Source organism: Stegostoma tigrinum, chromosome 3, assembly GCF_030684315.1.
Source record: "Stegostoma tigrinum isolate sSteTig4 chromosome 3, sSteTig4.hap1, whole genome shotgun sequence".
Classification (NCBI taxonomy): domain Eukaryota; kingdom Metazoa; phylum Chordata; class Chondrichthyes; order Orectolobiformes; family Stegostomatidae; genus Stegostoma; species Stegostoma tigrinum.
In genome coordinates this window covers 105,759,453-105,775,414 of record NC_081356.1, presented here as the reverse complement: position 1 = coordinate 105,775,414, position 15,962 = coordinate 105,759,453, and the positions used below count along the sequence as shown (strand labels likewise).

At 39.3% G+C, this 15,962-nt stretch overlaps 1 protein-coding gene across 4 annotated transcripts in view; it reads right to left on the bottom strand.

Annotated features, from left to right (window-relative positions):
- Nucleotides 1-512: 512 nt before the first annotated feature.
- Nucleotides 513-15,962, bottom strand: part of sv2ca (synaptic vesicle glycoprotein 2Ca) — a 187,346-nt gene continuing 171,896 nt past the window's right edge. For all 4 annotated transcript variants that reach the window (XM_059644807.1, XM_059644804.1, XM_059644805.1 and 1 more), the window contains exons 14-15: nucleotides 3,160-8,788; nucleotides 513-3,071 (exon numbers count right to left, since the gene is read on the bottom strand). In XM_059644807.1, coding sequence (XP_059500790.1) covers nucleotides 8,605-8,788 — 184 coding nt within the window. In that variant the 3' untranslated portion in view covers nucleotides 513-3,071; nucleotides 3,160-8,604. The remainder of the gene's footprint in view (nucleotides 3,072-3,159; nucleotides 8,789-15,962) is intronic.

Here is a 15,962-nt window from a genome sequence, read left to right as displayed (position 1 = left end):
AGAGGAGGTAATAGCAAAGAAGTTCCAAATTTAACTCCAGGAAGCTCCAGAAAGATCCTATATTCATCCGCAATTCCCAGTTTACAACTGCTGTATTTTTATTCAATTTGGCCACATCTGAGCCCCATAGAAAGGACTTCTGTGCACAGCCAACTGAAAAAAGCTTACCTGCACATTGATTTATTGAACTCTAACGCATGTGAACTAATAGCAATATCTTTGTGCTTATGTAATTCACAATTTGTAACTTCTAGCCTTTCTCTGTTTCTTTCTTCTTTAGATACTTTTTACAAATGTATGTGTTGGAAACCATTCCCCCAAGTTCTAAATACATTCATAAATCCTACTTTGTTTTTACCCTGAGGAATTTTCTAAAGGTCATTTAAATAAAAGACTTCCCAGACAAGGTTTTTAAAAGGAAAAAGTAAGTATGAAAACAAATATGGCTAGAAGGGAAGAGTAATAATAATTTAATTCACCTTGTCTGTAACAATATTTATAATTTTGCTACACATAACAGCCAATGCAATCTCAGATTTCTTCAAAAATGTGAGCTCTTTTAGCTTCCAATCACCAGTTTAGGAACATCACCATTAATGAAAACTCAGTTGCAGATTATTTCTAATGAGAACATTGCTGTTTTATTTATTTTAGTACCACAGAGCAAAAATGCTCTCGCTTTCAAGTGGCTCACATTAAACCTTTTCATTTATTACATCAATGATAGTTATTTGGCAATTATTTTTATTCACAAACCCACATTTTTAATTTAGACTGTACATTTGACATGCCCTTTCATGAATATAGACACAACTTCAAGAAATTTATGCTAAACACATTGTAGTTCCAGTGTACAGAAATCCCATTGGTGCAGCATACCAGCAAGATGCATCCCAGTTTTGGACAACTTTAATAGAAAAAAAAATCAAGACTTGTACACAATTAACTGACATACAATAGCAAGCGCACAGAGTAGGTGGTTGTTGGGGTCACTTATCTTGCAAAACTTTCATGGAGTAACATGTAGACTTATATGTCAGGGCAATCGCCAATATTAAGGATAGGATAGTCGCATACAATACAAATTAAACGAGTCTGCTATATAGCCATAAGTCCCTTCATGATCTATATGTTCTGTTTTATAAACTGATTTAAGTAAATTAAGTATCATTGCCTGTCTCCATTTAGTGGTACATCTGTAAAAAGAATGCTCAAGGATTACACATGTAAAAACTTTACCCAACATGGATCATACAGCGATCATTAGACCAAAAGCCAGGCTTTAAAAAATCTAAATCATAGCAGAGCAGGTGTATGGCTAGAGGCAAACTCAATTCAGTTTTTGAGACTGGTTTTGCCATGCAAGTTACAATTTAATTGACAGCAACTTAATTTAATTTTAATGGATAATCTGGTGTATTTGTTCTTGATAGAGTTCATATAACTCTGATGGCCTTCCCTACATATTCTTGTGCAGACAAAGACAATAACTGTATGAAAGAATTACATGGGGCAGAATTTTTACTGACCTGAACCACAGGAAGCTGGCTAATTACAAAAGATAAGGTAAATTTGCCATAGTCTTACAAGATCAAAGATCTGCTCTCTCACTAGAGTGAGAGGACTGGTGATGTTTTAACTTGAGGGTCACTAATCCTCAGGCAAGGGGCAAGGTTGAAAAGGACGGATCTTAGTGCTAATCTCCTGGGAAAATTGCCATCAATTTGCATCACAAACCAGCCATCCAGCAAACTGAGCTAAAATTGGAAGGGAATCCACAACTCAGTTTTCTGCCCACACTTGCAATGGAGTTTTAACTCTAATGCATGGTAGTGGTCGTAGTAATTGGTTCCTCAACTGGAGGCTTAGCCTGATGGACAACCAGGCCTTCAATTGGTTGAGGACAAGGTCATTGATAGTCACAGCAGCAGCTCAGACTGTGCTGGGAACAAGGATGGGTAGCTAACCAGAGCAAAGGCCTAAGGATGATGAGAGGACCAAAGGTGTGGGTGCAATGGAAGCGGGACAATTTGGGAGGGGAAGGGAGATATGCTGCCAATTTCAGGGGTGAGAGGCCAGGTCCTCAGAGAAGCAGGGTAGGAACTTTTGATTGCAGACATCACAGTGGAGGAATCAACAGCTCTGTTTGGGTCCTGGTGGAGTGGGCGGGCAGAAATTGGGGCCTGGAAGTGTGGTGGGGCTGGCAGTTTGAAGGCCTGGGTGGAGGCTGTTGGCATGGTCCTTAAAATGAAGGTTTTCAGGCAGGCACCTGGATCTAGAATGTAGATGTGAACATACTTTCAGAAACTACCAAGACCTCACCTGGAGGAACCCTGTCAGCTTTCCAGATCTATAGGAACCTCAGCTGAAAGCAAAGTTAAAACCTTTGCAGTCCCAATAAAGTTAAATTTCAAACCATTTCCTTGGATCAGAATTGTCACCCAGGCTTAATGACTACTGGAAATGGGGTGGTTGGAAGAGTTTGAGTCGGAAAAGTGGCTGCTGTCACTTTAAGTCAGACCCAATCCATGCCTATATCGAGTCTGCTGCAGCACAGGAGATAGGGCCAGGGGAATCAGATGGGGGATATCTGCACTGAGTTCTCAGCATTGAGAAACTGCTCTCAGTTACACTGGGAGACAATGGCTGCAGTATGTGAATCCTGCCTGACCATGACTGGATATCAATTAGACTTATTAATTAGCCACATGACACTGCTTATCTGTGTTCCTATTGGACCTTATGCATAGCTGAGCGATGTAACAGGACTTAAGGGCTGTTATGGTGCAGTGGTAATATCCCTACCTTTGAACCAAGTCCCACCTGCTCCAGAGATGTGTAATAACATCTCTGATTGGAAGAATATCAATAACAGAACTTGGATGGCTCTCCTGTGATTTCAAAGGTCACCCAGCACTTTCATTTCTGATTTGGGAATCTGTGGGATCAGCTGAAAGCCACCCAATGCCCGTCCCTATTCTTTCTGTTAACATTGGCCCATTCTGTCTCACTCACTTGTATCCAAGGATCCAGAGGCAATACTCTGAGCAGTGCCAGTAGCTGCCCTGCTCCTGACAGTGGGAGGTTTGCCAAGTTCTGATGAACCAGCAGCTCTCGGCTGGAAATAGAGAATTGGAATTTTCACCTGACTCAGAAAACCTGACTTTTGGTAAGCTAAGGGGCTGAGGACCACTAAATTGCTCCAGACTTCTGTCACTGCGGGGACGTTGGGCTTCCAATGATTCTGCAAATGAAAGGGGGCATTGTTCAAGCTAGATCCTGGCCAGATCAATAGAATGAAGGAGATTAGTTGAATATTTGAAAATTGAACTTCGGAATACTCAAAAAATGTTTTCTTTTAAAATCACTGAAACCAAACAGGAGTAAAGATTTTTCAGTTATTGTACATTTGCACTCACATTTTCGGGAAGGAAATCTAAATCAGTTTTAATCTAGAAACAATCAGGCTTTAAGGCCAAGGTAGTTAGATCCATAGTAATTCAGGTCTTGTTAGTATAACTTCAGGGGCAAAATCCATACTAAGGGAAACCTCATGAGAGTTCTAATTTACTGTAACTAGGTTCCAATTTTGTCTTGATGAGCTTGTGATTTCAATCATGCCACTAGTTGCAAGTTCTAGCTAGACTTTACAAAAATGGGGCAATCTAATCATGGATTATGTTTGCTACAGGTTGTTATAGTTTATGAAAATCTTTAACTCAATAATTTGTTAGAAAGCCCGAAAATTTGGTTGTTAAAACTCCTAAAGAATAACAATACCTAAAAAGATTATGTTTTTGGGGCATGGGAGTTAAACAAAGAGTTCTGAACTTATATTCAGACTTTTGAGTTAGTTTTATAAAGAGAGGAAAATATTTAAGTATGAATGTGAATGTTAATCATTTTGTTAAAAGAATAATCTATATGCAGCATTATTCCATAACAAAATGTAAAAATATTTTATAACCTGAATAATTGATTCATGTAGGGCTGTTCAGACAGCAGTGATTTCAAAAACAATTCAAGAAGTATCAATTCTAATGAACTGTTAACTCCGCTTCTTTCTCCTGAGATGCTGCCTGACTTGCTGAGTACTTTTAGCATTTTCTGTTCTTTTAGTTTTGATTCCCAACACGTGCAGTATTTCTGCTGTCTTACTTAGTCGAGGTTTAATTCACCAGCAACGATCGATAAAATGTATCTTGCACTCTTGTATGCATTATACTAAGTACACAGGAATGCAATGCTGTTAAGGATAAATGGGAGTTGAAATAGAGAATTTGGAAAGTGTAGGTTATTTTATGAAAACAATGCAGAATGCAATTTGAACTCTTATATATTTAGAATGCAAGTATTCAGCAGGTGCTATGGGTTTAAGATGTCATCCAGAACAAGATTATATTACAAGACACAGGGCATGCACTTTAAATTTACATAAAGTGTATTGTTTCTATCATCAATATTTTATTGTTTCAATGAGATGGCAATACCTTTTTCACTTTCAACCATAGGTTTTAATCAGCATTATCACAGTCTGAATGCGTAAGTCTGCTTAGAAATGAGAAATATGATCTGAATCCTAAACTCTACAATAGCAAAACTAACAGGGATTTGGTAAAATCTACTGTTCATCAGTTATCAATCATTTTATGATTTATGACACATGGTGATTAATGCATCTCATGATTTCCGCAGAGAAGATCTATGATCTGGTCTGACTTTTTGGCTATGCTTATAGCTGTTAGACTCCTTTTCTACTAAATAGTTTATAGACACAAAATGTACAAAAGTTACTGTCTGTCCTTATCAGCAGATGTCTACAAACTGTTGCCCTCATGCTCCACAAGAAATCTTTCCTCAATTTTCTATGTTTTGAAGCATATAAAGTGACGGTGCTGAAATACTTACAACAAACATATGGTCAGTAACAGTGGAAATGTAATTGACAAATTAGCTCTTGCTAAGCCTACAGACATTTATTTTTCCATTTTAATTACATTTGTAGAAAACCTTCTAAGAAGACTAAAGGGAGAATTGCACAGATCTATCTACATACAAAAATTTTGGCATAAAGCCTGCATAGGCATTACAAAGAGCTCCTATAGGATTTTCCGTTTATCCTATAAGATAATATTGGATTCATATTATAAGAATCTAAAGAGGTTATATATAATTTGTGAATAGTTTGTTCTATTGGATATTTGGTAGCTGTCAGCCTTTATTTTCCATATGTGTCACATTTTAGAATCCATTATTTGAACAGACTGTACACAGTTTTATTAACTTGTATACCATCATATAATACAAATTTCAGCATTACTGTATTAAGCTATAGACTTTGTAAAGAGCTTTGTCTCCCTGGCCTACTAAACTCTGGCGATGGCCCTGGCAGAGACAGATGTAAATTCACAAATGCAGAGAAACAACGGCAATTAGAATTATATACTAGATCTACAACACATAAGCATATCTAAAACACCAAGACATGAGGAAGATACAGACAAAAAAATTCTAATTTTTACATAGAAGCAGTTTGAGTATTATACATTGCAGAATAATGCCAATTAAGTTAATCTTTATGCACTTCCTTATCCTAAGAGACTTAAACCTGACAATGAAAGAACTAAAATCCCTTTGTTTATTTGGAATACTTAGAATGAACAGCTTGACAAAGAGTCCCATGGAGATCAGAATGTGAATTTCATTGGTAAATTAAAGGAGCTGCTTGATCTGAACTGAAAGAATCGATACCCAACTCCATGAATGTTCTGTGATCTCCTTGGTCAGTTTTCTTTTGCCATACACTGGTTTAACACATTTTCGCTCCTTGAAGAACTTGATCTTTAAGTTTCCAGTACACAGTGTTTAAGAATTTGCTACTTTTTCAAGAAAGAATGGGATTATTCCACTTTCCATTATGCCAGAGGGATGACTTCCCAGGAAACAAATGTTGAGCAGAAAACATTAAGTATGTTCAACATGAAGCTGTACATTGTAACAAGAGTATTAGGGAATTAATAGATGAAGTCCAACAAGTTAAATTCGATAGGCTTGACTTTTCCAGTGTTCTAAAGAATTCCTGCTCACTTCCAAATAACTAATGGTTGACAACTGGAGGGAATGGTACTTAGGTTATTAAGCTGACAGTAAATTCACCAAAAAATTACACGGTACAGCCTCCAAATTGATCTTGAGGGGAACTCACTTCATTTTAAAGCAATTGGTGCTGTGTTTATATTGTCCACTGGAGGTCAGACTTAAACAAATGTTGTATACAAGCATAAGTAACAGATAAACCAGCTCAAAATCCATTTTCAATACAAGCTAAATGTGTATTTGAACAGATTAACATGTTACGGAGGAGACCAATAGAAAAAGAAGAGTCATAGTAATCTCCAAAATACTTATTAGACTTTAGGTAAGAGAGCCAGATTACTTAAAAACCTTATTAAGCTCTGCAGTTCTGTGATATTTTGTTGATCAGTTGCCACAGTTGTTTGGACCTTGCTAGCCAGCTTTGGAACTCTTATTTCTTTCTTCCAATGAGAATACAGCAATCAAATTTCTGCTGGTAATTTACAGTACCAATTTTTCAATAATTTTCTTGCAATTTTGGATTTAGAAAAGGAACTGGAATAATGGGCAGGACTTTTAGTGAGGAGGTGATTGGGTGTTTTTAGTTTAGCTCCCTGATGTACAACCCAGCCAATATTTTCCTTCCATTAACATCACTGGGAAAGAGAATTGGTAGAAGGCGAAAAATGGTTTGTGAGAAGCAGAAGATCTAGTGTTTGATATCTTGTCAAAGATGAAAAATAGGGAAAAGTGTTCTAAAATGCTTTAATTTCCTTTGTTCTTACTTCACAACTGAGCAATGTAGTGCTCTGGGATGTCTTTACTGTCCGAGAGGTGCTACATAAATGGAAGTTGTTTGCCATTGTATTAAATAGCAAAATAATTAACAAAAGAAGGTTACCTCCTCCCCAGACTGTTAAAAAAGTACAATTTATTAAGACACTGTCAATATTTTGATGTAAGTGTGCTAAATTATCCTCCATTAGCTCATTATAGAAGATTAAGCATTGTTACTTTTCTATAAGAAGAAAAGTAACAACGCTTTATCTTCACATCTGTTTTTAGTAAAGCTAATCGGCAGAGAAAACTGTACCATAATAGGAGGAAGTTCAACCTAATCACCAGCTGTGTAGTTTAGTAATAGCGAATGGAAGGTTTAGTTTGGGAAATCTAAACTATGGTTTGGATTCTCCTTTGTTTTGCTGTCTGGCTCCTGTGCTTTCTGCCACACTTATTTATTACTACAGCAGAACAGGAGCCGCTCTAGTAAAATTTCTAGCCTGTGTTTGACCAGTCATCACAAAACTATGCAAAAACAGTCAAATGCAAAGAATTAAAATAAGACAGGAAATAATTCCTATAAAATCATTATTCAGATAATCTTTAAATTATATTTAACATTAATGTCCGTCGCTGACATTTACAAATGAAATGGAAACAATACGTTATATATAGATCAAGCTACAACAGGCACAATGCATATTTTACAGGCGAACATGAGGTCAAAGGCCATTTAGGTTTCAAATGAACAAATGGACTCTTTATAGGGTTTTGATGTTTAACCAGTGATTTTTTCTAAATTCTTGATTTTAGTAAGCAAGATATTCTTTTCACATGAGATGGTATAAAAGTATGTAAAAATAACATAACTATATAGATGATTCTGTACATTCTTGGTTAAAATGACAATATAGTGCATTTACAGTCAACATTTTTAACACGTTATAATATTTCCTATTATAATATTTCAAGTCTCTTTACATAAGAATTGGCTTTTTTGAAGTGTTTGTTGTTTTGTAGCATGTTGTCGAATGCATTGGGAAATGGAAATATGACAAAGGACAGAAGAGAAAATGTAAGAGGCTAGTTTTTGTTTTTGTGGGACATTCCTTATTAATCTTATTCATCATTGTCACTGTCAGATAAATTTGTGTCAAGTTTTAAAATGATGCTAAAAAGAGAGAAAAGGGCTACAGATAGAAATTGATTCCTGCATTGCAATTAAAATCTTCTCCAATCCCACTTAAATCAAACATTCTTCGGTAAAATTAGCTGTTTTAGCAAATGGAACAAATTGATTTTGTCAATATTAAAGAAATGGAATAATAAACACATCTGGGTGCTGCAAGCATTCTCTGTAGGATTAATAACATGTCATTGTTTGCTTTGAGCCTTGCCTCAGAACTTTACTGATTTGCTGATTTATTATGACTGAAAGTTTTACAATGGTTTGAATTTATAGAGGGGAGGATAAACCTGAATAATGGTCACACACTAGATTAAAAACCTGCTGTCAGAACTGATTTACTATTTCCTCTTTATGCTCTCTAAGCCACATAAACAAGTGCGTGTGTGTGGACTGCAGCCCCATTGATCACATTATTTTCAAAATTTCAGAAAGCGCAGAATAAAGGAAGGAGTATTCAGGAAAAGTGACAAACTTGTGTGTGATAATAATTGTTTTGGTCTTAAACTGGAGACTATTTTTATTCAAACCTCTCACTTGATCACTGCCAACCTAAAAATCCATCACATGAGAACCTGGTTTCTTGTATCAGGAAGTCGGAGTCCCATGAGGCCTCCACAGACGAGGACAGTGGATGCCAGCAGGATGGGGATTGCTTTGGTTATACCAACCAAAGAGCCAAAAATGAGATTTCCGAGTACAGTTGCTGCCTTACACAGGGCATTCAAGAACCCAAATCCTGTTGCTCTGTTAAAGAAAATAAAGAGTTTATTACTTTCAATGGCAGTTATTCATTTCCCTGAAAAGTGAAGCAGAAATACAATCTACATTGTAAGTATCACTTCTGGTTGTTTTGCTAAAATCCAATTGCATCTTGGAGAATGGTAGAACAGGCTTAAGGGGCCACATAGCCTACTCCTGTTCATCATTCAAATCTTTACAAGTTCAAACATCTCGATTTTTTTACAAGATGAAAGAGTTTTTAAAAAACTAATGGTTTAATTGATATAAAGAGGGCTGTGGGATAAGTGGTGAGAAATCAAGAGGCTAAGATAACAAAGTGTGGAGCTGGATGAACACAACAGGCCAAGCAGCATCTCAGGAGCACAAAAGCTGACGTTTCGGGCCTAGACCCTTCTTCATCCTTTCTGATGAAGGGTCTACGCCCGAAACATCAGCTTTTGTGCTCCTGAGATGCTGCTTGGCCTGCTGTGTTCACCCAGCTCCACACTTTAGAACATAGAACATAGAACATAGAACAGTACAGCACAGAACAGGCCCTTCAGCCCACAATGTTGTGCCGACCATTGATCCTCATGTATGCACCCTCAAATTTCTGTGACCATATGCATGTCCAGCAGTCTCTTAAATGACCCCAATGACCTTGCTTCCACAACTGCTGCTGGCAACGCATTCCATGCTCTCACAACTCTCTGCGTAAAGAACCTGCCTCTGACATCCCCTCTATACTTTCCACCAACCAGCTTAAAACTATGACCCCTCGTGCTAGCCATTTCTGCCCTTTGTTATCTTAGATTCTCCAGCATCTGCAGTTCCCATTATCATCAGAAATCAAGAGGTTATTGTTCAGCAGAAATCCATTGAAACGCTCTGTCAACAATTGCTAACATTCCAGGATAAATTTTCTCCTGTGATGCAAAATCAGACGAATGATGAACAGGGTGACTGGGGGACTAAGGACAAAAGAACCAAACTATTTTGAGGTTAGTCTTATTTTAAAATTCAGGCGTGACATATATGTGTCAATAGCAAGATTTTCATTTTAATTATGCAGTCAATTTGAACACTCTGACAGTGTTGTTTTCTGCAAAGGATTTATTTTTAATGCCTCCCAGGTTCAGTGTCCAGTGGTGTTGGTCTCCCTAGACAAATGGGGTTTAGTAGACACATTCTTTTCCCTATATGTAGCAAAAGGCTGCACAGGCAAATGTTACATCAGGCTTAGAAGTAAATAGCTAAAATGTCAATTTCAGAAGCATCAGTCCCAGAGAAGGAGAAACTTTTGGGCCTTATCCAAATGGTAGAGGTACAAATGCTGTCTTATTGCTACCATGCTCATGATGAGATCCAGCCATGTACATCTCCCATCTGCTCAATGAGTATCCCAAACAATTTTGTCCCTACCCTGAGATGTTTCACTTCCGATCATAGCACGATACTCACTAACCTTTGTTTGTATATGATGGAATAGTATCTGTAAAGAATTAGAAACTAATTAGCTAGAAGTTAAATATTATGTTTAAGTGTTCCAGAGGGCTCATTCATGGCTGTACTATAGAGTCATATGATATATTACAGAACCAGACCCAACCAATGTTACTTGGTACAAAATCATGATAAGAATTAAACAAAGGATCTTCATCTTTTCAAACCTGAAGTGTCGTTAGTTCAATCATCTGATAGTTTGGAGGATAAGAGAGTGCACCCCGAAAAGATGTGAAGTTGAGCCCAAAGACAGATTGATATTTAGATGTGATCAGAGATAATGGGAACTGCAGATGCTGGAGAATCCAAGATAACAAAGTGTGGAGCTGGATGAACACAGCAGGCCAAGCAGCATCTCAGGAGCACAAAAGCTGACGTTTCGGGCATAGACCCTTCATCAGAGAGGATGAAGAAGGGTCTAGGCCCGAAACGTCAGCTTTTGTGCTCGTGAGATGCTGCTTGGCCTGTTGTGTTCATTCAGCTCCACACTTTGTTACCTTGATATTTAAATGTGTTATCTTTCCAGGAACTACTGCAATTAACCTGATACCAAGCATTGTGCTTTATATTCCTGTGGACTCAATCATTGGGATTGAGGGGGAGATCCTGATATGAATTAGTTTTTTTTTATTGTCATGTGTACACAAGTACAGGGATACAGGAGTATAGTGAAAAGTGTACAAAGTTGCCATTCCCAGTGCCATCTTAGGTATGAAGATACATGGATACTAAATCATAGGTATATAAAAAAAGGATAGAAAATAAAGAAATAAGTTAGAAGTTCAGTGTAACAGTCCTTCTTGAGTGCTTAGCCATAGACCTGGATCGAGGCCCTTTCACCCCGACACAGAAGCCCACACCAGCAGGAAGCAGTCGGCCAGCCTGAGTCCCTTTGTCTAGCTGCCCATTACTATCCTGCCTCGACCGATGAGGCTGCTGCTATGAATCTTCGCAGGGCAATGCAGCCACTGCTGAAACTGCCAGGGGCCCAAACTCGCCTCCCTCCACCACCAGGAACACATTCTTGCTTTCCTCCACCAGTGGGAACATACTATTGCTTCCCTCCTCTGCCATTGGGAACACACTCTCACTTCCCTCTTCCGTCAGCGGGAGCACGCTCTCGCTTCCACCCCTCCCTCGGCGGGAGCACGCTCTCGCTTTCCCCCCTCCCCCGGCGGGAGCACGTTCTCCCTTCCCCCCTCCACCGGCGGGAGCACGCTCTCGCTTCCACCCCTCCCCCGGCGGGAGCACGCTCTCGCTTCCACCCCTCCCCCGGCGGGAGCACGTTCTCCCTTCCCCCCTCCACCAGCACCGGCAGAGCACGAACTCGATTCCCTCAGCCGCTGCTGGGGAGAAACCTACATCAGATGCCCGAACTTCCACAGAAGGTAAGTAAGGTTAAAGAAAGAAAATCAGAGAAAAAAGGGAAAAAAAAAGTAAAACAGATGGAGGAGACAAGCTCCGGCTACTACTTCGCCGCCATCTCTCAGTTAAAAAATGTTTGGATGGCAGTCTCCATAATTTTTACCCATTTTAATTGGCACCATTGAGTAAGTGCTTCAGTTTTACTGCAAAACATTAACGCAACATGGGGTAAAGAATCGATAAGCTAAACTCAATTGGCAGTTGAAATGGTTTTCAAAAGTATGTCCCTCAACCCCTGGGTACTGACGTGCTGTGGCACTCCTGCTTCAATGGGCGCTTGAAACTTAAGAGTCACTGCTCAACACAAAGGACAAGAGCCCAAGGCACACCTGGCAAATAAAATGAAAATAAAGAAGATGCAAAATCTACAACTGGCAAGCTGGAACACCAGGACCACGGGCTTGGATGTTTTTTTAATTCACTTACGGATGTGGACATTTCTGACCAGGCCAGCATTTATTGCTCATCCCTGGTTTTCCAGAGGCCATTTAAGAGTCAACTACATTGACGTGGGTCTGGAGTCATATGCACGCCAGACCAGGTAGGAACAGCAGATTTCTTTCCGTCAAAGACATTAGATTGACAGACAACTTTCAGAGTAGTCGACAACATACGTAAGAGAGCTTTGACTGACACAGAAAATCTGATAGGCCGAACATTAGCGCAGTTCTCGTTCAATCTACCCAGCTTAATGAGAAAGGATGACTGAAATAAAAACATTACAGAATTATCTGGCATTGAAGGAATTCAGAGGCAAAATCTGAGGAAGGTGCAGACTTTGCTACGAGCAATTCACTACTTTTGAGAACAGAAACACTCCACAAGTGATTGAATGTGTTCTCTCCATCCACCTTTCAACTCAACCAGAGCTGGTTAATCACATGAATATCAACGCTCTGATACTGTACTGCACTTCAGAGATGAAAGATCAATTCTATGTAGAGATTAACACAGTTATTGTAGACTCAATAATCTCAGAACATCTTTTCCTACTGGGGGATTTCAATTGAAGAGTAAGTGTAGACCAGGAGCATGGTCCTCCTACTTTGGATATCAACGCCTGGAAAAGATGAATAAGAATGAAGACAAATTATTTGAGTTTTGCTGCTACCAGCTTTGTATAATCAATGCCTTAAACCCAGGAGGGATGTTTCCAATGACTGGGGTCACAGTCAAAGGGTACGTTTAGGACTCAGAAGAGCAGAAATTTCTTCATTGAGAATGGTAAGTCAGTGTAATTACCTGCCACAGAAAGTAATTGAGATAGCACAGCATTAAATGTTTTGAAGAAAGAGTTAGATATAGTTCTTTAGGGGGTGTCAAGGGAATGTGGAGAAAGCAGGAACTGAATTGGATGATCAGCCATGATCACGTTGAATGGTAAAGCAGGTTCATTGGGCTGAATGGCCTACTGTTGCTCCTTTTTCCTTTGTTCCTATACACCACCTGAGTCTGAACATCACTCAACATGAATCTCTGAACGGCATTATCAATACCTACAGCCAGCACAGTGCAGACTGTGATACCTATAGTAAGGTTAGCACCATGGTTAAGATGCAACTCCTGAAGATTTTTCATCCGAAACAACTTTCATATCAATGTTAGTGACACTGCCTACCTAACAGTTCTGCAACTCAATTGGAAAGTCACTGTGTGACTTTCTCCCTCAGTGTAGTAGTGAAATCTTCCCTAAACACATCAATAACTAAAGGATAGTTAAAAACAGGAGTAAGACTGATTGGGGAAAGGGGATTTGCACATACAGGCAAGAGACATTGGGTTAGATGTTAATACTTTGCAACTGCCTTTACCTATGAAGCAAATGCTGTACATGTGCAGTTCAGGCTTGCTGAGGTGGAAACTCTTTACTGTAGAAGTGTTTAAAATGGATAAGAAGGTGGTCCTGGATAACTGACAGTATTTAAAAGTTGATAAGCCACCGGGATGCAATGAAATGCATCCAAAGATATTGAAAGAAGTGAAAGTGGACATTGCAGAGGCACTGGAAACAATCTTTCCGTATTCCCTGAATTGGGGAGTGGTTGCCAGAGGACTGCAGAATTATAAATATTATGCTGTTCAGAAAAGGTTGTAACAATCATCCCAGCAATTCTATACCAGTCAGTTTAATTTTGTTGGTGGGATAACTTCTAGACTCAGCTGTTCAAGATAGAACTAACAGTCACATGGAAAAATGTGGGCTGAGTCAAAAGTATTAGCATTGACTCGTTAAGGCTAAATTGTGTTAAACAATTTATCAACAGCTCAAGAGTGTGGATGAGGGTAATGCTATTGATTTAGAATCATAAAATCACTACAGTACGGATAGAGGCCATTCATCCCATCAAATCTGCACTGACTCTCAGAAGAGCATCCCACCCAGACCCACACTTTTTCCCATAATGATGCAGTCCCCTTGGTTAACCCCCTTGCCCACACTTCCCTGGGCATGATAGGCAATTTAGCATAGCCAGTCCACCGGCACATCTTTGGTCAATGGGAGGAGAATGGAGTACCCAGAGAAAACCCACTCAAACACAGGGAGATAGTGGAAACTCCACACAGACAGTCACCCCACGCTGGAATTGAACCTGGATCCCCGGCGCTGTGAGGCAGCAGTACTAACTATTCTAAAGGATGTGCAGGAGCAGTGAGACCGGGGTGCAGGCAGTTGTACAAGCAGGATGAATAGAGGATGGTAATAAATCATACAATAATTAGGGGCGTACAGTATAACAGCAGGTAGGAGGCAGAATCTATATAAAACTCTTGCTAGGCTTGAGCTTGAGTATTGTGTATGGTTCCAGGTGCTACACAAGAGCAAAAAGGTGAATGCATCAGAGACACTGCAGAAGAAGTTTAAGAGAATGGTTCCAGGGATGAAACATTTCAGTTATGAGGTAAAATTGAAGAAGCTGAAGACTATTTTCCTCAAAAGGTTTAAGAGGAGATTTGGTAGTTTCCATGAAATGTCTGGACACAGTTAAAAAGTAGAAGATATTACCAATCGTAAATGGATCAAGAAACAATGGGCGCAATTTTAAAGTGTTTTGCAAAAGAGGCAATTGTGAGGTGAGAAAAAGCTTTCCACACAAAGTGTAGTCAGTCTCTGGAATGCACTGCCTTCAATGAGCCATTCAGAATGTCATCAGGTGATTATTTAAATAGAAACAATGTGCAGGGAAGAGGCAGGAGAGTGTCACAAAATGAAACTGCTAAGAGTTTTTGTGTAGAGAGGATGGCTTCTTTCTTTCCCGTAACATTTCTGTGATCCTGTGAAACGGAACATATCCTGAGACATTGTCAATAACTTTACACTCTCAATGTGGAAACTGAGAGCAGAAATATGCTGACTGCTTCGAGGTTAGCTTGCCCTTGATGGAACCTGTTCTTGAAGCCAAGTGGTCCAGGCTCATTAATTACAAGAGAGGTCCAAGTGAGAAGGCTCTGAATGTACTATGAACTGCTGTAAACAAAACCCAACAGATTGCTGGGCGGTGCATCAGTCACTACTAGTTGCAACAGTGCTAAAATATCCAATATGTTTCAACTCAGGGAATATGAAGAGATCAAAAAGGCAACAGGGCCATCAATAAGAAAACAGTGTAATTTAAAGCAAAAGCAGGGGAAGTCATCACTACCTGCAACAAACAGTTGAGGAGATGGATAGAACTCTACCTTAAGGTGAAGTCTACAGAGAATACAATCACTGACAAAGCTTTCAACGTCATAGAAATCCTGCCTGTTAAGGCAGGGTTGGATGTCAAACCCATAAGTGGGTGGGATTAGCAAAGTTGAAGTGTCCAGCTATCCCTGGACTCCAGAAGATGCACAATGCAATAATTGTGACCATGTCTAAGAGCAAGGGTGGCTGAAATGATTGTAGCAACTACTGAGGCATTGCCTACTGAGGATCATAGGAAAAGTTATTTGCTCACAGTGTCCCTTCGCAGACAGCAGATTCTAGCTAAATGCATTTCTCCTGAATCCTACATGGTTCCAGAGCCGGCAGATCTTCAAATGACATGATCTTTTTGGTCAGCAGCTGTAAGAGAAAGGAAAGGATATCTGTGGATGACTACCATCGAATATCATCCCCTATTTATAACTGAGTGCTTTTTGAGAATTCTCAGTCCAGCCTCGTGGCAACCTTTTCAATTGAAATTGTCAATTTAAAGCCTAATTGAGGAACAGGATTAACACCAAGGAAACTGGCATTTAGGATCCTTGTAAAGAAAGGCCACTAAACCATATACGTAACAACAAAATG